Source organism: Symphalangus syndactylus, chromosome 16, assembly GCF_028878055.3.
Source record: "Symphalangus syndactylus isolate Jambi chromosome 16, NHGRI_mSymSyn1-v2.1_pri, whole genome shotgun sequence".
NCBI classification, from domain to species: Eukaryota; Metazoa; Chordata; class Mammalia; order Primates; family Hylobatidae; genus Symphalangus; species Symphalangus syndactylus.
This window is the reverse complement of record NC_072438.2, coordinates 12,734,791-12,757,466: the sequence shown is the minus strand read 5'-3', so window position 1 is coordinate 12,757,466 and position 22,676 is coordinate 12,734,791. Positions and strand designations below refer to the sequence as shown.

The 22,676-nt window shown below is 60.8% G+C and overlaps 1 protein-coding gene across 3 annotated transcripts in view; it reads right to left on the bottom strand.

Annotated features, from left to right (window-relative positions):
- Positions 1–234: 234 nt before the first annotated feature.
- Positions 235–22,676, bottom strand: part of DOK7 (docking protein 7) — a 43,571-nt gene continuing 21,129 nt past the window's right edge. For 2 of the 3 annotated variants that reach the window (XM_055245698.2, XM_055245700.2), the window contains 6 exons: positions 21,543–21,662; positions 17,557–17,676; positions 8,180–8,904; positions 4,881–4,923; positions 1,293–1,445; positions 235–1,038 (listed from right to left, as the gene is read on the bottom strand). In XM_055245698.2, the coding sequence (XP_055101673.1) occupies positions 905–1,038; positions 1,293–1,445; positions 4,881–4,923; positions 8,180–8,904; positions 17,557–17,676; positions 21,543–21,662 (1,295 nt within the window). In that variant the 3' untranslated portion in view covers positions 235–904. Of the gene's footprint in view, positions 1,039–1,292; positions 1,446–4,880; positions 4,924–7,124; positions 8,905–17,556; positions 17,677–21,542; positions 21,663–22,676 lie in introns of those variants that run through there. The other variant, XM_055245701.2, reaches the window with a different exon arrangement.

Below are 22,676 nucleotides of genomic sequence, written 5' to 3'. Positions count from 1 at the left end.
TGAGGGCATGCAGGACGCCCACCACCTATGCACATAGCCCCATCGGCTCACCAACCCCCAAGCCACAGCACCGCACTGACGCAGGAGGAAGCCCCAACCCCGTGCCACCAAGGAAAGCATCTCTGCTCACCCCAACCCCGAGCACCCCCATGTGAAGACATGAGACCCGTGTCCAGGAGCAGAAACCAGGAGAGAGAAAATAGGCATTGTCAGAAACAACAGTCAGGATTGTAAGCTCTTTACATGACTGGCTGTATGTAATAGGTCCCAAGAAGTGGAGCAGCCAGGCGGCTGGGAGAGTCCAGGCTCCATCCCCAGGTGCAGGGTGGTGGTGGCCCAGGCAGGATGGCCGGGAGGCGGGGAGGGGACGCCGGGAGTGTCTGAGCCGCCAGTCTCAGGAGCGGGCGTGGTGCCAACAGTGGGAGCGGGCACTGGCTCCTGGCTCTGCAGGACCACAACACCCAGGTGAAGGGATGAGCATTTTGCCAGGACACGGCTGTCATCCGTGCAGTCACCCCCAGGGTGAGAGGGCAGTTTGCATCCCAGGCACCACAAACCATGCTTCCAAACTCACTCCTGGGCAGCGGCCTCTGCCTGAGACGCCACAGCAGCGACCAGAGCTGCCTGATGCCTGGAAGCAGGGCCTCAGTCGGCGTGGGGTCCAGAGCAACTCTTTCAGGCCAAAGGAAGGGTCAGCCCCAGGCACCCGTGAGGCGGGAGGCCTGTCCGTGGGCCCTGGAGACTTCTTCCTGTTTGCACCATGGCCCGGAGACTGGCCATGCCCGCTCCTGCGACTGGGGGCTCCCTGGGGACCAGGCCACGGCCAACAGAAGGGGCCGGACTGCCAGGGGCTGCGGGGCAGCACAGCACGCTGGGTTTGCGGTCAGCTCCTGGCGCTGTGACCTCACTGCGGGGCTGCCTTCCTCTGCTCCAGCTCCGACAGCAGCTCCTCCCGGGCCCGTGCATGCCGCGCCCCCACTCTGTGCGCCGTCTCGGTGGCCGTGATGTCGATCTGGGCATAGAGGGAGGCGCCAGCCCCTGAAAGAAGTCTGCGGTGAGCGGCAGCCTACACCCCCGAGCTGCCCAGGCCCGAGACCCTCCCCTCCACACCAGTCCCCCAGCCAGGCCCTCGGAAGCATCTGAGTGGGAACGCCCTCGGGGGATGTGGCCCGGCCAGGGATGGAGTTGGGGACGTTTGCCTCCTGGGGGGAGGCTGTAGGAAGAGCTCCCTGGCCAAGGGCTGTGGTCCCAGCCCCCCACTGTCAGGGCCTCCACGCAGGGCGGGGACACACCTCGGACACCCTCACTGGCCTCCTGGAGCTCCAGGCCCATGTAGTGTAGCTGCTTGCTGGAGGCGGGGCTGACGGGGATGTTCATGTACGTGGGCGACTCGCCGCGTGGCCTCTCTGGCCCTGGGCTGTCCACAGCCACGGGTCCTGAGGATCCTGTTGGGGGAGTGGCTGTGAAGCCCCGGTGGGGACCGAGAGTGTCACTGATCCCAAAGATTGTGCAGTAAAGAGCTGCCCACCCTGCCCAGCCCCTCCTCCCTGCTCCGCCTCTCCTGTGCCTTGGAGGTTCCCGCTCCATTTTCCTGACCGTCCATCTTTGGCCCAGTGCTGCCCCATCCTGAGGCCCCCCCACACTGTCCACATCCAAGTACCCACAGAGCAGAAGGAAGCGCTGCCCCCTCCACTGTGCCACCTCTCCTGCAGGAATTGCTGACCCCCCATGGGCCCCCCAAGGCCCACTCTTCTGTCCCTGCGCCCCTCGCCCCGCACCTTCCCGACTCTCTTCCCCACCAGCCATCCCTCCTTGGCTGTCCCAGCACCTTCTCTCCCTAACCCTCCCGGGCCAGCAGAGCCCTGCTTTGTCCTGGCCCCCAGCACCTGCCCCTCACTGTCCTCCTGGATCACCCTACCTGCTGCAGGCTCCAGGGACCCCCTCCTCTCCTGCGCACAGGCCCACGCTCCCTCTGTGTCCCCTCCAGGACACCCAGGTGCCCCACACCCTCTCTCCCCTCATAGGAGCTACTCCCTTCCCGCGACCCCCTTCCTAATAGCCGATGGTTCCGTCTGCAAACCTCATTGGTGCTGGGGAGGGCAGAGCAGGAGCAGGATAGGAGGGGACCCCACAGGCCCGGCTGGGTGGGACTTGAGGCAGGCTCCCACCTTAGGGGGCTGGACGCACACTGGCCCCTCCTTTGCAGGCCTGAGGGCTCTGCACCGTGGGCAACGAGGTCCTACAGGAAGGACCCCGTTCTCCAGTGCCTCCTCCCACTCCTGTCATCAGGACCTCATGAGGGAACGCACAGCCACGTGAGGCAGGGGAGGTGACAGCAAGTCCCCCACCTCATTCCCTGAGCTAGTGGCTGGGAGACACAGCCAAGCCCCACCCACGGTGACCTCCCCACCCCCAGCACACTCCGAGCCCTCAGAATTCAGGTAGGGGCTGGGATCCAGGGGGTGACAGCCCTGCAGGTTGGCCTCCCTGAAACACCTGCCTGTCCAGGAGGAGGGGCCCGACTCAAGGCTGGGCCTGCCTGCCCCAGGGATGCATCTGCAGCAGACCCAGGTTCTCCTGTGGCCACCCACTGCCCGGCACCTGCAGCAGACGTCCACTCTGCCTGGCTTCTCTCACCCTTGTCCCTGTCACTCCCTGCAGCAGGGCTAGGGGTGGGGAACTTTCACTTGCTTGCTCCCAGTGGGGAAACTGAGGCCAGAGAGACCTGACTCGCTGCTTCTGCAGGCAGCAGCTGGGACAGAGCGAGATAGAGCCCAGGTGGACGCGGGTTCGCTCACCTGATACCATGAACTAAAGCGACCAACACAATTCTGCCCCAACCCTACCTGGCCCTGAGGCCCTGGGGAGACCCCCACCCCCACCCCTGCAAATGTGTGGTCCTAGAGGGCTGGTCCCCTCTCAGAATGCCAGGACCCCTTCATCAAGATGAGCCACAGAACATAGCCGCCAAGTTCTGGTGCCCAGGCAGGCACCTGGGCCAGCAGGGACAGGGGCATCAGGGCCAGCTGCCTAGAGGGGGCACTGCTGAGGGGCTGAGGCCAAGAAGGGGTGGTGGGAGAGGCAGGTGTGGTGAGGGCCTGGGGAGAGCTGAGGGAGCGCCAGGGCCTGGTGTCTGGAAGGAGGGCCAGGCCCCCTTTCAACGGGGACATCGAAGCCAAGGGGCAGGGCTGGGGCTTGCCTACGGCGGGGCTGGACACCCCCCTGCAGCCTGGTACCTCGTTTTAGGATTGCATCTGTTCTTCCAAGGTTGCTTCCAAGGGTGGGTGGTGAGGGGCGAGGGTGGAAGCAGGAAGGAGCATGAGGCCTGACCACCACCTGGAGTCGCACGGGGGCTGTAAGCAGCGCTGGGCCAGCAGTGTGTCCATATCTGCATCTCCCCCAAGGCCACTGGCTCCAGGGACCTCAGTGCTCCTCCTCCCGTCCCCTCCTTGGGACTTGGATTTTGCTTCGGCTTGTGTGACCATCACTTCCTGTACCTCGGATACTCTTGGTGAAGGAGCAACGGGGAATCGGCTGGCCCTTCTGTGCCCTCCTCACAGACCCCGCCCTGGGTTGGCGGCCCAACACTACCACTCGGGCCTGGCTCACCTCTGTCCCATGACAGACCCTGGGCGCCCCTCCTGAATCCCTGGCCTCTTGGAAAAGATTCACATCCTCCAGCAGATACTGGGCCTGTCCCCTTGACCCCTACACCTGTGTCCCAGGGCACCCCTGTCTGGGTAAAAGACATCTGAAGGGTATGGGTGGCCTCGGGGAGGCAACAGCAGGCTGCCCAGGAGGACCTTTGGGGCAGGGCTGGCCCCACCACCTCTGGTCTGGTGGCTGCCTCAGCCCTCTGGACTGCAAGGATCGGTGTCCAGCCCAGGGCGAAGGCCAACTGGCGGGGGCTTTCCCGAGCTGCCCCTGCCTGCCTGTGGCCCCGCCCCCATCCCTGGGTGTCCCCTCCAGGCCTGCCTGGGCCCCGCCCCTAATCCTGGGTGTCCCCTCCAGGCCTGCCTGGGCCCCATCCCCAACCCTGGGTGTCCCCTCCAGGCCTGCCTGGACCCTGCCCTCCTGTACGTGCCACCTGCCTGAGAAGGGATTGAGGAATCCAAGGTTCAGCCCTCAGTGGCTCCTACTCCACAGGGAAACTGAGGCATAGAACTGGCCCTGATGCCACCCATCCACCCCAGGCCAGCCGCCCTCATCTCCAGCCTCTCTCAGCCCTGCCCAACCTTCAGCAGGGCTTTGTCCCCCAGTGACTGCCAGGCTTCTCTAGGGAGACCCTGGGGATCGGCACCTTCCCACTGCCTCCCTGCGTGGCCCTCCCTCCCCACCTGGCCCCAAAACTGCACCTGCCAGGGCACCAATGCCCTGCCCCTCGCCAAGTCGCTTACCACCAGCCCAGCCTCCACAGGCCCTCCTACTGAGCTGGGGCCCCTGGACCCCAACCCTGACTGCCTTCCCGCCATGCCCCTCCCAGGAACAGGTCCACACTCAGGGCTTGGGGGCCCACGGACCCCAATCTGTGTCTTCCAACCTTCAGTCCATCCTCCAGCCGCCCACTGGCCACTCTCAGCAGGTGCTCCTGAGACAGGCCACACTCATCCAGGCCACATGGAGCCAGCAGCCTGCCCTCTATCCACTGCCCTGCTGTCCACACTTGGGCTGGGACCCCCACTGCCACCCAACACCCACTGCCACCTGTCACCCAACACCCACTGCCACCCAACATCCACTGTCACCCCATTGCCCACATACCCCGCTGGCAGTGGGCCCCCCACCCTCCCCATCTAGCCAAACTCTGGCTGCCATCTTCGCCTACCCGGACTCCCGCCTCCCTGTCCCTGAGCTCTGGGGGACTGGCTCCAGGTGCCTACCTGAATGTGCTGTCACAGGTCTCGGGGCTGAGGCGGCCGCTTCCTAGACCAAAGAGAACCCAGGTCAGTGCACCTGTCAGTCTTCCCCTCATCCTATGCCCGGGGCCCCTGAGAACAAGGACACTACCCCCACGAGTGACACAGGCTGGGGGACCTGGGCCACCTGCAAGGAGTCCAGCCCACCATCCCTGATGCCTTCTCTCCAGGGCCCTTTGCCCCACAGCCCCCGCATCTCAGGGCCACCCACTGCCTTGACCACCCAGCCTGGCGGTAGCCCCCATAACCACCTATGGGGGAGCTGGAGGCCTCGGCATCTGGGGAGGGGGTGGTTCCGAGCCCCAAGGCCCAGTCCAGCCTCACTATTTTGCTATTAGAGCTTTATCGGAGGAGGACCACGCCCATGTAAGGTGGTGTCTGGGCTCCGACCTCAGAACTGAGCGGCTGCTCCGAGGGCGGCTGCGATTTCCTTTGCCATCCTTGAGGGTGTGGCCCTGCTCTCAGCAGCTGGTGGGGAGGGCTCCGCAGGGGGTGCCCCTGGCAAATACCCTACGGGGAGGCCCCAGGTGAGCTTGCTGGAGGGACGGCAGCCCACGGCTGAGCACAGAGGCTTCCTGCCCGCCTCCAGCCCAGACGAGCAGAAGCGGGGCCAGCCCAAGAGAATGTCCCACATGGGCTCCGGCGGCCAGCGACCAGAAAGAGGGCGCAGCACCGTCCTGTTCTGAGGGGCCTCATGTGGGTGGGAGCTGGGAGGCTGGAAATGGGGGGCTCAGCACCTAGCTCTGGTCCAGGCCAGACTCAAGGGCAGTCATTCACAGGGCTAGGACCCTCACACGAGGCCCCCTGAGCAAACTGGGCTGGTCTAGACCTTGAGAACCTTCGACAACAGGCCGACACCCCCCGAGCTCATCACACACACACGCTCCTGAGGGGGCCCCTCCCCAGCTGCTTCCGGGGGGCCAGGCCAGCAGATGCGGATGGTGCAGCCTGAACCAGCAAAGGTCCACCCTGTCCCCTGCCTGGCCAGGCCCAGATGCTCCGGGGGCGTCAAGAAAACAGAACCAGTGTCCGCCCCATCTGGTTGCCCCTGGCCTGAGGAGAAGCCCCCAGCCCGCTGGCCACCCACCTGGGAACTGGGTACCGAGGCTGGAGACCCTGAGCTGCCGTAGCAGGTGGTGGCCGGAACCTTCAGACGCCTGGAGCGAGGCCCACTCACGAGCATAGTGAGGAGAGGCAGACAGCCAGGCCGCATCCCCATAGGGAAAGGCTGTCCAGGGGCCCAGCCCCGCCAGGCAAGAGGCCCCAATGACCCCAGGCTACCGTGGGGTGCCTCAGTCTGCTCTCGTCAGAGGGACCTTGCCCCCACTAGCCTTGGGCAGGCGACCCATGGGAACACAGAGGGCTGAGCGTGGATGAGGAGGACTCTGGCGGGAAGGGCCTGGCTCCCCAGCAAAGGAGCCACAGCCTCACTCGTCCTGCAACAAGACTGGCGCGGCCACCTCCAGAGGTGACAGCAGCAGGGGCAATGGTGACGGGAAGCTATTGAGCGCCTGAAGAGTGACCTCATCAGACCCTCAGTGCAGCCCAGTGAGGCGGGGTCTCTCATCCCGTTTGCAAGAGGAAACTGAGGCTCAGAGAGGGACGGGGCTTGCTAGGGTCACCCAGCCAGCAGGTAGTGGATGTGGCCCAAACTCAGTCCTCAAAGCCCACGCTTGCTCACCAGGCACTGCTGCAGAAGCCCTCCAGAACTCTCCTCTCAGAGTCGGTCTCCAACAGGGTGGCAGGCAAGGAGGCAGGCGAGGGGGCAGGCAGGCACCCACACAGATGTGCAGGGGTGACTGAGACAAGCCTGGAACTCGGCCCCATATGGGGGAGAGGGAGAGGGCAGGGCCCCTGGGCTCAGAGCCAGCCCCCTCCTGAGGTCCGCCCTCACCAGGACCTGAGGAGCCCCGTACCTGAGCCTGAGGGACTACTGCAGACCCCACTGTGGTTCCAGGACACACCCAGGAACGTGCCACACATGCACACACACACCACACATGCACATCCCAGCCCGAGGGCTGCCCGGAGCTGCCTCTCCGCACAGCATTCAGGCCCAAGGCTCACAAGACGGACGAGGCCTCTCGCACTCTCTGAGAGAAAGGCCAAGGAGGCCAGGGCCGGGGGACTTCGGATCCAGGCAGAGGCCCCGCGTGGAGGGCGGGCAAGGAGGCGGAGAGGGCTGGGCAACGGATGAGGACAAGGTGGTAAGAAAAGAACATTTTATTTCCAGTCTAAGAATGTATTACAGTGTCTGGGTTTAGAAACGGCCGACAGTGAAGGGACAAAGTGAGGTGTTCACAGGGAGCTGCTGAGCCGTGGTCAGGGCAAGCTCCAGGCTGTGCAAGAGGAAGCCACCCAGGGCGGGGGACAATGGGCCCAACACAGCCCCGCCTCCAACACAGGTGAGCCGAGCTGCTGGGCACCAAGCGGGGCTGAGCCCTGGGCCAGGGGAAACACAGGCAGAGCCCGGAGCCTCCAGATAGATACCAAGGCAGCCTTTGGCCCCGCGAGGAGGTGCAGACGGGAGCCAGCGGGGTTCCCACCAGGGGCCTGGGGCACGCGGCCTCTCCCAGCGGGGTCAGCAGGCGAGGCTGCTCCGAGGACAGCACCTGCTCCCAGAGCCTTCCCACGAGGGCTGCAGTGGGGCCCAGAACCCAGAGACCCCGCAAGCCACGCAGCCTCCTGAGCTTCAGTTTCCTCCCATAAACGGGGATGAGGCCCAGCGCACACAGAGCTCAGGGGCTGGGCTGGTGGAGCCCAGGTGGCCAGAGCCTCTGTGGTGGCTTGGTGCTTAACAGGTGGTGCACCAAGAGGTGACTGCACCAGAGAGGTGATGGGGAGAACCGGCCACCCACAAAGGGGGCGTGAGGCCCAAGGAGGACAAAGCTAGCAGCAGGGCCTCCACCCTTGGCACCCAGTGCGAGGCATGAGCCAGCAGAGGTGCAGCACTCGCCTGATCCTCAGGGGTGGGGGACACGAAGTGAAGCAGCTGGGCCTTGGGGCTCTGGTGACCCCGACCTGCCAGACCCAGAGCCCCTGCCTTCCAGAACTCACCTCCCCAAGTCAGCCCCTTCCTCCACTGGCAGCCACAGGGCGCTCCCTCCAGCTCCCCTCTCTGGGAGACCCCCCAGTCCCTCCCACGGAACGCAGAGTGCCTGTCTGCAAGGAGGCCGGCGCCACCTCCTCTCCCGTCTGGGGGCAAATTCAGCCCCTTTGCAGCCGCGGGGCCGGATCTGCAGCTCTCAAGGAGGGGGATTTACCTTGAGTCCTCCACAGAGTGGACATGCCGAAAAGAAAGCCGGGGGTGGCCCCGCGTGGGGGCCACCTGCTTCCCAGGGCTCGCCGGGGGACGGGCCGGGCAGTGTGGCCTCGCTGCCCTGGGGGGCCTCCATCACCAGGCCCCGCCGTCTCATGGCCAGCCAGCCAGAGGGACACCCGGCGGACGTCTGGCCGCCTGAGTCCCCGGCCGCACTGTCACCGGCGCTGCCCTGCGAGGCGGGGCTGTGGTCCCTGGGAGCCAGGCGAAGGCTGCGTGGTGTGTCGTAGTGGGGCCGCAGGGAGGTGGGCACCTGATACTCGACTGCCCCGGGCAGGCAGGCGCACAGGCTGAGCTCGGGGGCCCCCGCTGCTGGCAGGCTGAGCAGTGAGCCCAGTTCGTCCGTGGCCCGCCACACGTCAAGGCTGCTGCCCGTGTAGGACGAGAGGCTCCCGGAGTAAGAGGAGTGGCTGCCAGTGGCGATGCCGCTGTCTGAGGAGCTCTGGCGGCCGACCTCCTGCAGCTGCCGCGGCCGAAGCGGCTTAGAGGGTGGCCTTGAGGCACCCAGCATGGCTTCCCCGGGGGCCTGGACAGCTGCTGGTCTAGGCCCCTCCTGTGACGTGCTGGTCGACGACGAGGATTGCTCTGGCCATGTGGTGAGCCGGCTGCTGGCATTGACGTCCAAGTGGCTGGCCTCTGAGGACGAGCTGGACAGGCTGCGGTCATCCCCTGAGACAGGGCAGGAAGCCAAGGCAGCTGGGGGGGTGCAGGGCTCAGGGTGTGGCTGACACCTGGTGAACCCCCACAGGCCAGCACTCTCTGGTCTCCCCCCACCCCTCCCAGCCCCCAACCCCCGGGGGCTATAGCAGAAATCTGGCTTCACCAACAACAGCCCCTCTGCCCCTCATCCACTCCTGTTTTTTGTCCGTTCCTGCCCTTTCGCCACCTGCTCTCCTAGGGCCTGCACCCCTCCCTCTCAGCACCCCTGCCCTAGAGCTCCCCACCCTCCCTGCCTAAGAGACTCACACTCCATACCCAGCCATCCCAACTACCTTCCAGGGCCACCTGGGGCAGCTTGCCCTCCGCACCGTCACGGCCCCAAGGCTGGCCTGGATGTCCCTTCCCTGAGAACTTCACAGGCCCTGCCAGCCTGGACATGAGGCCCCAGCTGTGCCCACACATCTCGACTTGCCCCCTGCCCTCACCACACTGGCATCCTTGCCTCATTCCCGGTCTCCCTTCCCACAGGGGATGAAAAACACACCCAGTGCAGATCCCAGGCTGCCTCCCGCCTGCCAGGCCAGGCCTCTCGTGCTCGTGGGAAAGCCACTTTCATCTCTGCTGCGTCTCTAAGCTGCCTGCTCTGCCTTCCAGGGCTCCCAAGTGGAAAGCAGTTGAGTCACCCTCAGGAAGGCACAAGCTCACTGCAAACCTGAGTCCCCTCCTCCTGGGGCAGGGCAGGAGGGGAAATGACCACTGTCTGCTCAGTGCCCTCTGGGGGACAGGCAGTGATCAGAGGGCACTGGCCGGACCAGCATGGCTCCTGCACTTGGCTCTGGGAACACAGGTCACACATGCAGCCACTCTTCTGGGAGCACAGCGGCCCCTCCTGCCTTGCCAGCCCCTTCCACCGCCTCCTCTCCCCACAATGGCAACAGAGCCAGAGCCACTGGCAGCTGAGGAGGTGCCTCTGCTCCTGGGCAGCCAGCTCACCTGCCTGAGAGCCTTTTGTCTGGGCACAGAAGGTAAAACCAACACGCAGGGCCTTGGTCTCCCCCGGCCACAAGCTGGTGGGCAGGAAAGGATTCAAAGGCTCTCAGAGCAGAACAACCCTTCCCATCAGCACCTCAGACCAGAGTTTAGTAAATGTGGAAACATAAGTGAAGGAAGGAATGAATGAGCTGAGCAGGGGGAGAAGGAAGGAATGAATGAATGGGTGGGAGAAGGAAGAGATGAAGGAGCAGGAGGAACAAGGAAAGAATGAGCAAGAGAAATGAAGGAATGAATGAGCAGGAGGAAGAAGGAATGAATGAATGAGCAAGAGGGACACTAAGACATGAATGAGTAGGGGGAGAAGAAAGGAATGAATGAATGAGCAGGAGGGAAATGAAGGAATGAATGAGCAGAGGGAAAAGGAAGGAATGAAGCAGGGGGAGGAGGAAGGAATGAATGAGCAAGAGGGAAATGAATGAAGGAATGAGCAGGGGGAGAAGGAATGAATGAGCAGGAGGGAAATAAAGGAATGAGCAGAGGGAGCAGGAAAGAACAAACAAGCGGGGGAGCAGGAAGGAACGAACGAGCGGGGCGGGGGGAGCAGGAAGGAACGAACAACGAACGAGCGGGGGTGGGGAGCAGGAAGGAACGAACGAGCGGGCGGGGGGAGCAGGAAGGAACGAACAACGAACGAGCAGGGGTGGGGAGCAGGAAGGAACGAACGAGCGTGGGGGGGGGAGCAGGAAGGAATGAACTATCGGGGGTAGCAGGAAGGAACAAATTAGTGGGGGTGGTGGGCGGCGGCAAAGGCAGGAACCAATGGGGGGGGTGTGGAAGGAAGGAACCAATGAGCGGCAGGGGGGCAAAAGAAGGAACAAATGAGCTGGGGGAGAAGGAATGAATGAGCAGGAGGGAAGTGAAGGAATGAATGAGCGGGGGTGGGGGGAAGGAAGGAAGGAATCAGCTGGCGTGGGGGGAAGGAAGGAAGGAATGAGCAAGGGGAGAAGGAATGAATGAACAAGCGGGAGGGAAATGAAGAAATGAATGAGCAGGGGGAGAAGGAAAGAAGCAGGGGGAGCAGGAGGGAAATGAAGGAATGAGCACGGAAAAGGAAGGAATGAATGGGGGAGAGAAGGAGGGAATGAATGAGCAGGGAGAGAAGGAATGAATGAGCAGGGGGGAGAAGGAATGAATGAATGAGTGGGGGGAGAAGGAAGGAATGAATGAGCAGGGGAAAATGAAAGAATGAATGAGCAGGGGTGGGGGGAAGGAAGGAATGAATGAGCCAGGGTGGGGGGAAGGAAGGAATGAATGAGCAGGGGGATAAGGAAGGAATGAATGAGGGCGAAGGAAGGAATGAATGAGCAGGGGGGCGGAGAAAGGAATGAATGAGCAGAAGGAGAAGGAAGGAATGAAAGAGGAGGAGAGGGAAGGAACGAACGAGCAGGGGGGAGAAGGAAGGAACGAACGAGCAGGGGGGAGAAGGAAGGAACGAACGAGCGGGGCGGGGGGGAGAAGGAAGGACTCAATGAGCCGGGGGAGAAGGAATGAAGCAGGGGGAGCAGACAGGAATGAATGAACAGGAGGGAAATGAAGAAATGAGCAGGGGGAGAAGGAAGGAATGAGCAGGGGGAGAAGGAAGGAATGAATGGGGGGAGAAGGAAGGAAGGAATAGGGGGGAGAAGGAATTAATGAGCAGGAGGGAAATGAAGGAATGAATTAGCAAGGGTGGGGGAAAGGAAGGAATGAATGAGCCAGTGTGGGGGGAAGGAAGGAATGAATGAGCGGGGGTTGGGGGAAGGAAGGAATGAATGAGTCAGCGTGGGGGGAAGGAAGGAATGAATGAGCAGGGGGAGAAGGAAGGAATTAATGAGCAGGAGGGTAATGAAGGAATAAATGAGTGGGGGTGGAGGGAAGGAAGGAATGAATGAATGAGCCAGGGTGAGGGGAAGGAAGGAATGAATGAGCAGGGAGATAAAGAAGGAAAGAATGAGCAGGGGGAAAAGGTAGCAATGAATGAGGGGGGGAAAAGGAAGGAGTGAATGAGCAGGGGGACAGAGGAAGGAATGAATGAGCGGGGGGAGAAGGAAGGAATGAATGAGCAGGGGACAGAGGAAGGAATGAATGAGTGGGGGGGAGAAGAAAGGAAGGAATGGAGCATGGGAAGCAGGAAGGAATGAATGAGCGGGGGAGAAGAAATGAAGGAATCAGCGGGGGGAGAAGGAAGGAATGAATGAGCAGGGGACAGAGGAAGGAATGAATGAGTGGGGGGGAGAAGAAAGGAAGGAATGGAGCATGGGAAGCAGGAAGGAATGAATGAGTGGGGGAGAAGAAATGAAGGAATCAGCAGGGGGAGAAGGAAGGAACGAATGAGCAGGGGGAGAAGGAAGGAACAAACGAGCGGGGGGGGCGAAGGAAGGAACGAACGAGCGGGGGGCGAAGGAAGGAACAAATGTGCAGGAGGAGAAGGAGGGAACGAATGAGCAGGGGAAGCGGCAAAGGAAGGAAAGAATGAGGGGCGGGGGCGAAAGAAAGAACAAATGAGCGGGGGGAGAAGGAAGGAATGAGTGGGGAAGAAGGAAGTAATGAATGAGCAGGGGCAGAGGAAGGAATGAATCAGTAGGGGGAAGAAGGAACGAACAAGCAGGGGGTGAAGGAAGGAACGAAGGAGCGGGGGCCAAGGAGGGAACGAAGGAGCGGGGGCCAAGGAGGGAACGAAGGAGCGGGGGCCAAGGAGGGAACGAAGGAGCGGGGGCCAAGGAGGGAACGAAGGAGCGGGGGCCAAGGAGGGAACGAAGGAGCGGGGGCCAAGGAGGGAACGAAGGAGCGGGGAATGAAGGAAGGAACGAAGGAGCGGGGAATGAAGGAAGGAACGAAGGAGCGGGGAATGAAGGAAGGAACGAATGAGCAGGGGAGAAGGAAGGAGTGAATGAGTAGGGGGAGAAGGAATGAAGCAGGGGGAACAGAAAGGAATGAATGAGCAGCAGGGAAATGAAGGAATGAATGAGCGGGGGTGGCGGGAAGGAAGGAATGAATGAGCCAGGGTGAGGGGAAGGAAGGAATGAATGAGCAGGGGGATAAAGAAGGAATGAATGAGCAAGGGGAAAAGGTAGCAATGAATAAGGGGGGGGAAAGGAAGGAATGAATGAGGGGGAAGGAAGGAGTTAATTAACCAGGGGGCGGAGGAAGGAATGAATGAGCAGAAGGAGAACGAAGGAATGAAGGAGGAGGAGAAGGAAGGAATGAATGGGGGAAGGAAGGAATGAATGAGTGGGGGGTGGAGGAAGGAATGAATGAGCAGGGGGGAAGAAGAAAGGAAGGAATGGAGCATAGGGAGCAAGAAGGAATGAATGAGCAGGGGGAGAAGAAATGAAGGAATGAATGAGCAGGGGGAGAAGAAATGAAAGAATCAGCAGGGGGAGAAGGAAGGAACGAATGAGCAGGGGGAGAAGGAAGGAACAAATGAGCCGGGGGAGAAGGAAGGAACGAATGAGCAGGGGGCAAAGGAACGAACGAATAAGCAGGGGGGTGCGAAGGAAGGAACGAACAAGCATGGGGGGGGCAAAGGAAGGAACGAAGGAGCGGGGGGGAAGGAAGGAACGAACAAGCAGGGGGGCAAAGGAAGGAACGAACGAGTGGGGGAGTCGAAGGAAGGAACGAATGAGCAGGGGGCAAAGGAAGGAATGAATGAGTAGGGGGAGCAGCGAAGGAAGGAACGACTGAGCGGAGGGAGAAGGAAGGAGTGAATGAGTGGGGGGAGAAGGAAGGAGTGAATGAGCAGGGGGACAAGAAAGGAGTGAATGAGCAGGAGGGAAATGAAGGAATGAATGAGCCAGGGTGGGGGGAAGGAAGGAATGAATGAGCAGGGGGAGAAGGAATGAAGCAGGGGGAGCAGAAAGGAATGAATGAGGAGAGAAATGAAAGAATGAGCAGGGGGAGAAGGAAAGAATGAATGAGCAAGGGGGAAAGGAAGGAATGAATGGGGGGGAAGGAAGGAATGAATGGGAGGGAAGGAAGGAATGAATGGGAGGGAAGGAAGGAATGAATGGGGGGAAGGAAGGATGAATGGGAGGGAAGGAAGGAATGAATGGGGGGAAGGAATGAACGAGGGGGGAAGGAATGAACGAGGGGGGAAGGAAGGAATGAATGAGCAGGGGGAGAAGGAAGGAATGAATGAGCAGGGGGAGAAGGAAAGAATGAATGAGCAGGGGGAGAAGGAAGGAATGAATGAGCAGGAAGGTAATGAAGGAATGAATGAGCAGGAAGGTAATGAAAGAATGAATGAGCTGGGGTGGGGGGAAGGAAGGAATGAATAAGCAGAGGGAGAAGGAATGAATGAATAAGCAGGAAGGTAATGAAGGAATGAATGAGCTGGGGTGGGGGGAAGGAATGAATAAGCAGAGGGAGAAGGAATGAATGAATAAGCAGGAGGCAAATGAAAGAATGAATGAGCAGGGGGAAAAGGAATGAAGCAGGGGGAGCATGAGGGGAAGGAATGAATGAGCAGGGGGAAAAGGAAGGAAGGAATGAGCAGAGGTAGAAGGAAGGAATGAATGAGCGGGGGGAGAAGGAAGGAAGGAATGAGCAGGGGGAGAAGGAAGGAATTAATGAGCAGGAGGGCAATGAAGGAATGAATGAGTGGGGGTGGGTGGAAGGTAGGAATGAATGAGCCGTGGTGGGGGGAAGGAAGAAATGAATGAGCAGGGGGAGAAGGAAGGAATTAATGAGCAGGGGAAAAAGGAAGGAATTAATGAGGGGGGGAAAAGGAAGGAATGAATGAGGGGGGGAAGGAAGGAATGAGTGAGCGGGGGAAGGAAGGAATGAATGCGTGGGGGGAAGGAAAGAATGAATAAGCGGGGGGAGAAGGAAGGAATGAAGCAGGAGGAGAAGGAATGAATGAGCGGGGGGAGAAGAAAGGAATGAGCAGGAGGGAAATGAAGGAATGAATGAGCAGGGGGAGAAGGAAGGAATGAATGAGCAGGGGAGAGAAGGAAGGAATGAGCAGGAGGGTAATGAAGGAATGAATGAGCAGGGGTTGGGGGAAGGAAGGAATGAATGAGCTGGGGGGAAGGAATAAATGAATGAGCAGGGGGAAAAAGGAATGAATGGGGGCAAAGGAAGGAATGAATGAGTGGAGAAAAGGAAGGAATGAATGAGGGGGGAAAAGGAAGGAATGAATGAGGGGGGAAAAGGAAGGAATGAATGAGGGGGGGAAAGGAAGGAATGAACGATGGGGGAAGGAAGGAATGAACGATGGGGGAAGGAAGGAATGAACAAGGGGTGAAGGAAGGAATGAACGAGGGGGGAAGGAAGGAAGGAATGAGCAGGGGGAGAAGGAATGAATGAGCGGGGGGAGAAGGAAGGAATGAATGAGCAGGGGGAGAAGGAAGGAATGAATGAGCGGGGGGAGAAGGAAGGAATGAATGAGTGGGGGGAGAAGGAAGGAATGAATGGGGGGAGAAGGAATGAATGAGCAGGGGGAGAAGGAAGGAATGAATGAGCAGGGGGAGAAGGAAAGAATGAATGAGCAGGGAGAAGGAAAGAATGAATGAGCAGGGAGAAGGAAAGAATGAATGAGCAGTGGGGAGAAGGAAGGAATTAATGAGCAAGAGGGTAATGAAGGAATGAATGAGTGGGGGTGGGGAGAAGGAAGGAATGAATGAGTCCGCATGGGGGAAGGAAGGAATGAATGAGCAGGGAGAAAAGGAAGGAATGAATGAGGGGGGGAAGGAAGGAATGAATGAGGGGGGGAAGGAAGGAATGAATGGGGGGAAGGAAGGAATGAATGAGGGGGGAAGGAATGAATGAGGAGGGGAAGGAAGGAATGAGTAGGTTGGAGAAGGAAGGAATGAATGAGCAGGTTGGGGAAGGAAGGAATGAATGAGCGGATTGAGGAAGGAAGGAATGAATGAGTTGGATAGGGAAGGAAGGAATCAATGAGCAGGGGGAGAAGGAAGGAATCAATGAGCATGGTGGGGAAGGAAGGAATGAATGAGCAGGAGGAAGAAGGAAGGAATGAGCAGGGGAGGAAGGAATGAATGAATGAGCAGGGGGAAAAGGAAGGAATGAATGGGGGGGAAGGAAGGAATGAATGAGGGGGGGAAGGAAGGAATGAATGGGAAGGAATGAATGAGGGGGGAAGGAAGGAATGAATGAGCAGGTTGGAGAAGGAAGGAATGAATGAGCAGGTTGGGGAAGGAAGGAATGAATGAGCGGATTGGGGAAGGAAGGAATGAATGAGCGGGAGGAAGAAAGAAGGAATGAATGAGCGGGAGAAGGAAGGAAGGAATGAATGAGCAGGGGGAAAAGGAAGGAATGAATGAGTTGGATAGGGAAGGAAGGAATCAATGAGCAGGGGGAGAAGGAAGGAATGAATGAGCATGGTGGGGAAGGAAAGAATGAATGAGCAGGAGAAAGAAGGAAGGAATGAGCAGGGGAGGAAGGAAGGAATGAATGAGCCGGGGGAAAAGGAAGGAATGAATGGGGGGAAGGAAGGAATGAATGGGAAGGAATGAATGGGGGAAGGAAGGAATGAATGAGGGGGGAAGGAATGAATGAGGGGGGAAGGAATGAATGAGGGGGGAAGGAATGAATGAGGGGAAGAAAGGAATGAATGAGCAGGTTGGGGAAGGAAGGAATGAATGAGCGGATTGGGGAAGGAAGGAATGAATGAGCGAATTGGGGAAGGAAGGAATGAATGAGCGGATTGGGGAAGGAAGGAATGAAAGAGCGGGAGGAAGAAGGAAGGAATGAAGGAATGAATGAGCAGGGGGAAAAGGAAGGAATGAATAGGAGAAGGAAGGAATGAATGAGTTGGATAGGGAAGGAAGGAATCAATGAGCAGGGGGAGAAGGAAGGAATGAATGAGCATGGTGGGGAAGGAAGGAATGAATGAGCAGGGGAGGAAGGAAGGAATGAATGAGCAGGGGAGGAAGGAAGGAATGAATGAGCAGGAGGAAGAAGGAAGGAATGAGCAGGGGAGGAAGGAAGGAAGGAATGAGCAGGGGAGGAAGGAAGAAATGAATGAGCAGGAGGAAGAAGGAAGGAATGAATGAGTAGCAGAAAGAAGGAATGAATGAGCAGGGGGAGAAGGAAGGAATGAGTGTGGAGAAATGAAGGAATAAATGAGTGGGGGGAAATGAAGGAATGAGTGGGGGGAAATGAAGGAATGAGTGGGGGGAAATGAAGGAATGAGTGGGGGGAAATGAAGGAATGAGTGGGGGGAAATGAAGGAATGAGTGGGGGGAAATGAAGGAATGAGTGGGGGGAAATGAAGGAATGAGTGGGGGGGAAATGAAGGAATGAATGGGCGGGAGGAAGGAATGAGTAGGAGGAAGAAGGAAGGAAGGAATGAGCGGGGAGGGGTGGGGAAGAAAGGAATGAATGAGCAGGGGGTGGGGAAGGAAGGAATGAATGAGCAGGGGGGTGGGGAAGGAAGGAATGAATGAGCAGGAGAAGGAATGAATGAGCGGGGTGGTGGGGGAAGGAAGGATGAATGAGTGCGGGTGCAGGGTCGGGGGGAGGAAAGAATGAATGAGCAGGAGAGAGAAGGAATGAATGAATGAGCAGAGGGAGCCAGCAGCCCCCACACATGCATGGATGCCTCCTGAGCTCTCCCGCTGGAGGCTTAGCCGAGGTCCCACAGCCCAGGTCAGCCCCTGGCCGTACCTCCACTGCCAGGCCTGCCCGCATGCGAGAGGAGGCTCAGCCGCTTCTCCAGCTGCAGGGTTTCCAGGGCTTCCTGGGCCACACGCTCCTCCACGGTCGAGGGTCCCGGGGGACTTGGGTCTGCAGGAGAGAGAAGACTTGGTAGAGGAGGTGGCCCCCACCACCCACCCTCACCCGCAGGCACCAGGCCCAGCCTTACTCAGTGGTTATCCCCTTCTGTGGAGTGACAGTCCCCTGGGAGTCCCCGCTCCTCCCGATGCCTCATCCCAGTCGCTGGGCCTCAAACGCAGGCACCCACACCACCCCTATCCAGGCCACCATCCGCCCAGCTGGGTCCCTGTGCCCATGGATGGCCCTGCCACCTGTCCACTCACCAGGACCCCGCGCCAGCCAGACCCCTCTTCCTCACCACCGAGTTATTCAATTTTCTGTTCCAAAAATGACTAGCCCCTCCCCCATCCCCAGGGCTGGCCTCGCTGCAAGAGGGGTTGCCTGCCCCTGATTCACGGTGCCCATTTCTCACAGGATCCCCTCCACCTGGGGAAATGCCTGCCCACCTTGTGGCGGCCCCACCGTTCCCTGGGGTCTCGGATGGAGACTCACTGTGCCCAAGCCTCAGAGCATGCTGGTCTGCGGACCCTCAGCCCCACCCAGCCCCTCCCCTCAGGGCTGCATCCAGGGAGCACCAGCCTCGCCCTCTCTAGTTGTCATCCATGTGTCCTCTGGGACTGAATGGCAGGAAACCTCCCCTTCCTGCCCAGGCAGGGTGGGACCTCTCACTGGCCGCTCAGCACCGCTGCCGCCAGCCTCAGCATCACTGCCCTGGTCCCCAAGCCCCTGCCCATGCTGGGATGTCCCAGGCACTAAGTGATGTGAACACTGGGCCGAGTGGCTGCCTTGCTCCAAACAGCAGGGCTCAAGACCCTGCCCCTTCCACATCCACAGCACCCACGACCACAGCCATCCCGAAGAGTTTCCCTGGCAGGGAAGCCACAGCCACACCCACAAGAGCAAACCGATCCCGTCCTGCTCCAGGTGGCCTCCTCTGGGCCTCCAGGACACACCTCCTGCCACCCACCTTGGGGGCACCTGCAGGACTGAGCCGAGACAGGTGCAAGGACCTGCTCTCCCCAAAGTCCAGGAGCAGTGGCAGCATGAAAAGTTTACACCAAATTCTGCAGCACACAGAGGACCAGAAGGTACAGTCCCCAGCCTGGGACACCTAGATCAGAGCCTCAGCAGACAGAACCAAGCCTGGCGAAGGCTGGATGTCCCAACCCCATAGTCAGGGTTCCGGAGAAACAAACAGAGAAAGCAGTGGTGTCCCTGTCCAGGTTCACGTCTAGGCTGAAGAGGCCCCGTCCCTGATAGGACACTGTCCTCTGCTGACACCTTCAGCCCACACAGACGCCCAGCTGGGGCCCTTGAGCACAACAGGAGGCCCCAGCAGGACCTTAGAACAGGGCCCTCCCCACGGGCAGGCGAGAACTCACAGTACCAGGCCCAGGAGGAGCCTCCCCCAGCCTCTGGGTATGGCCGCCCCAAGGCACTGCCCCGGTCAGCCTGGGGCCCTGCCAGCCCAAGACCCTGTGGCCCTGTCTGTAGCATTGCCAGGGACAGGGATGGGGGCGGCACAAGCCTCTCTCCTGTCCCCTCCCTGCCTGTGCCTGGGAGGGTGGAAGGCGATGGCAGCCAAGGCTGTGCCAGCTCAGGCCCCAGTCCCTCCCGACACGGCCTGCTGGTGGCCGTGGAGCCCACAGGCCATGCGGCTTAGCAGCTCCTGGCGCTTTCACAGACACATTCAGCCATGTGGGCAGGACAGCAGGCACCAGTCCTGGCTCCTTGGTGTGCTGAGGGTCCAGGCTGAAGACAAGCACAGTGACAGGACAGCACCACTGCCCCTCAGCCCTGGGACATTCCGACCAGGGCCACCCCCAAAGCCAATGCCCCACAGTTGGGACGAAGAGCGGCCCCTCGGTGACACCAGGGTCAGGACGCAGGACACAACCTCCCACCATTTCCCGTCCAGTAGCTGGTGGGCCAGCAAGACACGGATCGACTCCCAGCTCTACCACGCACCCCGAGCCTCTCACCCTCGTCTGCAAAATGGGGTGCAGCAATGGTGCACCCCTGTGGAGGCCGGGCCAAGAAGGTAACATGCACACCGTGCTCGGATCATGGTGGGCCCCGGACCTCTGAGCCCTTCCCTCCTGCTCCTAGCGGGTCTGAGTGCCTCTGGGCCTCGGTGTCCACGTGCGGAAGACCAAGGGGCTGGACTTCCTGCATCTCTCGGCCCCTCCAGTGGGTCACAGCGGGCTCAGCACAGGAGGACGGCAGAAAGCCCGGAGCGTGAGGACGCCGCCCACAGGGCTCTTCTCGTGGGAACCCTGTGATCACGGGGCCCCAGTGTGCTGCCGGCACAGGCAGACGAACCCATCAGCCCAGACCCTCCTATAAGTCCAGCCTGCAGGGGCTGGGCCCACGGCTTCTCTGGCAGGGTACCGCCCAGCATAGTGTCCCAGCTCAACCAGCACCTCCGGGTGGCCTGAGGCCCCCACACACCTGCAGAGGCACAGCTTAGGGGCACAGCTGCAGGCCGAGGCCCTGACAACAGAGCTTTCTGAGAGCTCCCAGCTAACTCTGACAAAGACGTCCTTTGGAGTGGGGTCTGGGACTTCTGGTCAGCCCAACCCCCTCCGGCCATCAGCAATGGCCCTGCCTGGGGCTGGCCCACTTGCTGCCTGCGGTGGAGCCTGTCCCATCTAGTGGCTGTCCCAGGCAAACCCTCCCTGGCATCCTCTGCCCAGTACTGCTTCCCTGCTTCCCTCTGCTCCCCGGGAACCGCCTGAGGGGAGCAGGAGAGAGAAGGGAGCCCTGCTCAGCCTCCTGCTGCCCCTGCCCAGCACTGTCCCCGCCCTGCGCCCTGCACACCCTCACCTTGCATAGCCAAACACGCCGACCACGTCATCCACGCCGACCATACCATGTACACCTGCCTGCAGCCGCTAGGCAGGAAGACACCTGCAGGGGTGCAGCCGCACCATCCAGCATGGCGGGGCAGCGGGGAGGGCGCTGGCCACAGGTGCCACCTCCCCACTCCCAGGGCTGCCCCCAACGGGACTTTGGTGTGGGCAGGGGGCTGTGGCCAGGAGAAGGGAGGCCCAGGTCCCGCCCCACATGCTGCTCGCCACTGCCTTCCCAGGGGTACCAGTGCCAGGAGGCGCCACATGTGAGCTTGCTGCTCACCCGCCACATGGCCTAGGCCTTGGCCTCACTTGGATGTTGGGTCAAACGCTGCCCTCGTGGAGCTAGAGGAGCGTTCGAGAGAGCTCATGGAGGCACCTGGCCCAGCACCTGCCCCGACCTGGGGAGCCCCACCGTGCCCAGGCACCAGAGCCCCTCCGGGGTCCAGCAACATCCCTGGCCAAGGACTCCTGCAGAGAGTGCCGCAGCCACAGCCACAGCCACAGCCAAGGAAGTGTGGGTGAAACAAGACGAGACCCCACAGCCAGGGGACCTCCCGAGGTGGCCTTGGGCCTAAACACCAGGCTCAGGCAGAGCCAGTCCCCACCCCAGCTGCAGAGTCAGACCAACTGTCCCCGGGCCACCGAGCTCGGGCAAGGCCTTCCCTGCTCCTGGGCGTGGAAGGTGGTGGTGGTGGTGGGTCAGAAGGTCTCTTACTGCACAGTGGCAGCTGTGGCTGGCTGACCCAGCCAGAAAGCTCTAGGCCCAAGCATTCCAACAGCTCGGACCCCCGAGGGAGAGCACCTGCAGGTATGAGCCCAGTCCCCGCTGCTCTGAATCCCTCAGCAGGGCTTGCGGAAGCCCAGGCTGCAGTCCTGGCCTGGAAAGCCTCTGGTTCCTTAGCTGGGGGTGGGGAAGGCAGCCACCTAACTGGGCTGACAAATCACCACGGCCCCCGGCCCCAGAACATCGCACAGCCCGCCAAGCGCACCCTCCCCGGCCGGCCAGGCTCCCCCACGCACCTGGGAGAACCGGCCGCAGCCCAAAGGGGCCCTTGGTGGGGGAGATGCCTCGGACAATGCAGTCAAACAGGAAGCTGATCTGCTCCCCCTCGGCCGAGGACAGGAAGAAGACGCCAGCCCCTGCAGAGGAAGGAGAGACAGGTCAGCCTGGCCCGAGCGCGGGCTGGGGACTCTGAAGAGGAGGAATGCAGGAAACCGGAGCAAACTCCACCAAGAGCCGACAACGACAGCCCGCCTGGCCCCGCGAAGCTGCATCCCCAGAGCCTCTGGACTCCCCAGGGACCCCGCTGCACCCTTCAAACTTGGGCAGCATCTTGGAACGGCTTGGGCTGCTGGGCGCTGGGGTGAGTGCCGCCCCGCCCATCCTAGGTCCTGCAGCCCACAGGGCATGGGGAGGAGGAGGGAGGGGGTGCCCTGCCCTGGACAGATGGGTGCCCCCGTCCACACTCCTGCCTTCCAGGCTTGCTTGGGGGGATGGGGGGATGTGGCTGCTCTGCCCCCAGCAGGCGCTTGATCAGTCCCTCCTCTGCCCCAAGGTCCCAGCGACCCTGCCCCCACAGCCGTCTTGAAGGCAAATGAAGCAGCCAGGAGACCCCAGAAACATCAAGTAGGGTCCCCTCAGGGCTCCACGGCCACAGGGGAAGGGAACTGTGCCACCTGGAGCCGGGGTCACATCCCAGGACGGCTGCTGTGACCACACTTCCTTCCCCCGGGCTGTCGTGAGGGCTGCTTTTGGTTGTTTGTAAAAGGTGTAGTACGGCACCTGTCCACACATGCCGCGGCCGTCACTGCTGGCCAGCACCGCGTCCTCCCCACCTCCTCAGTCATCTTTCAGGGGGAAGCTGGAGCTGCCAGTGTGTGGGTGCCGCCCTGAGGCTGTGTGCAGCATCCTGGGGCCAGCACCCACCTCTGCACCCCCACAGCAGGAGGGCCCCCGGGGACCAGCCCGGCATCACTGGCAGAGCGATGCGGCCTCCACCCGTGGAGAAGCCCCAGCTGCGAGTCACGGGGGCACTGCCCTCCCGGCCAGGGGTGAATGAAGCCCTGGCAGCCGCGTGAATGGGCCACTGGGCGGGCGGCACCCGGCTGGACACTCCGGCTGGCGTCACCTCACAGGAATCCCGCCCGCTCCAG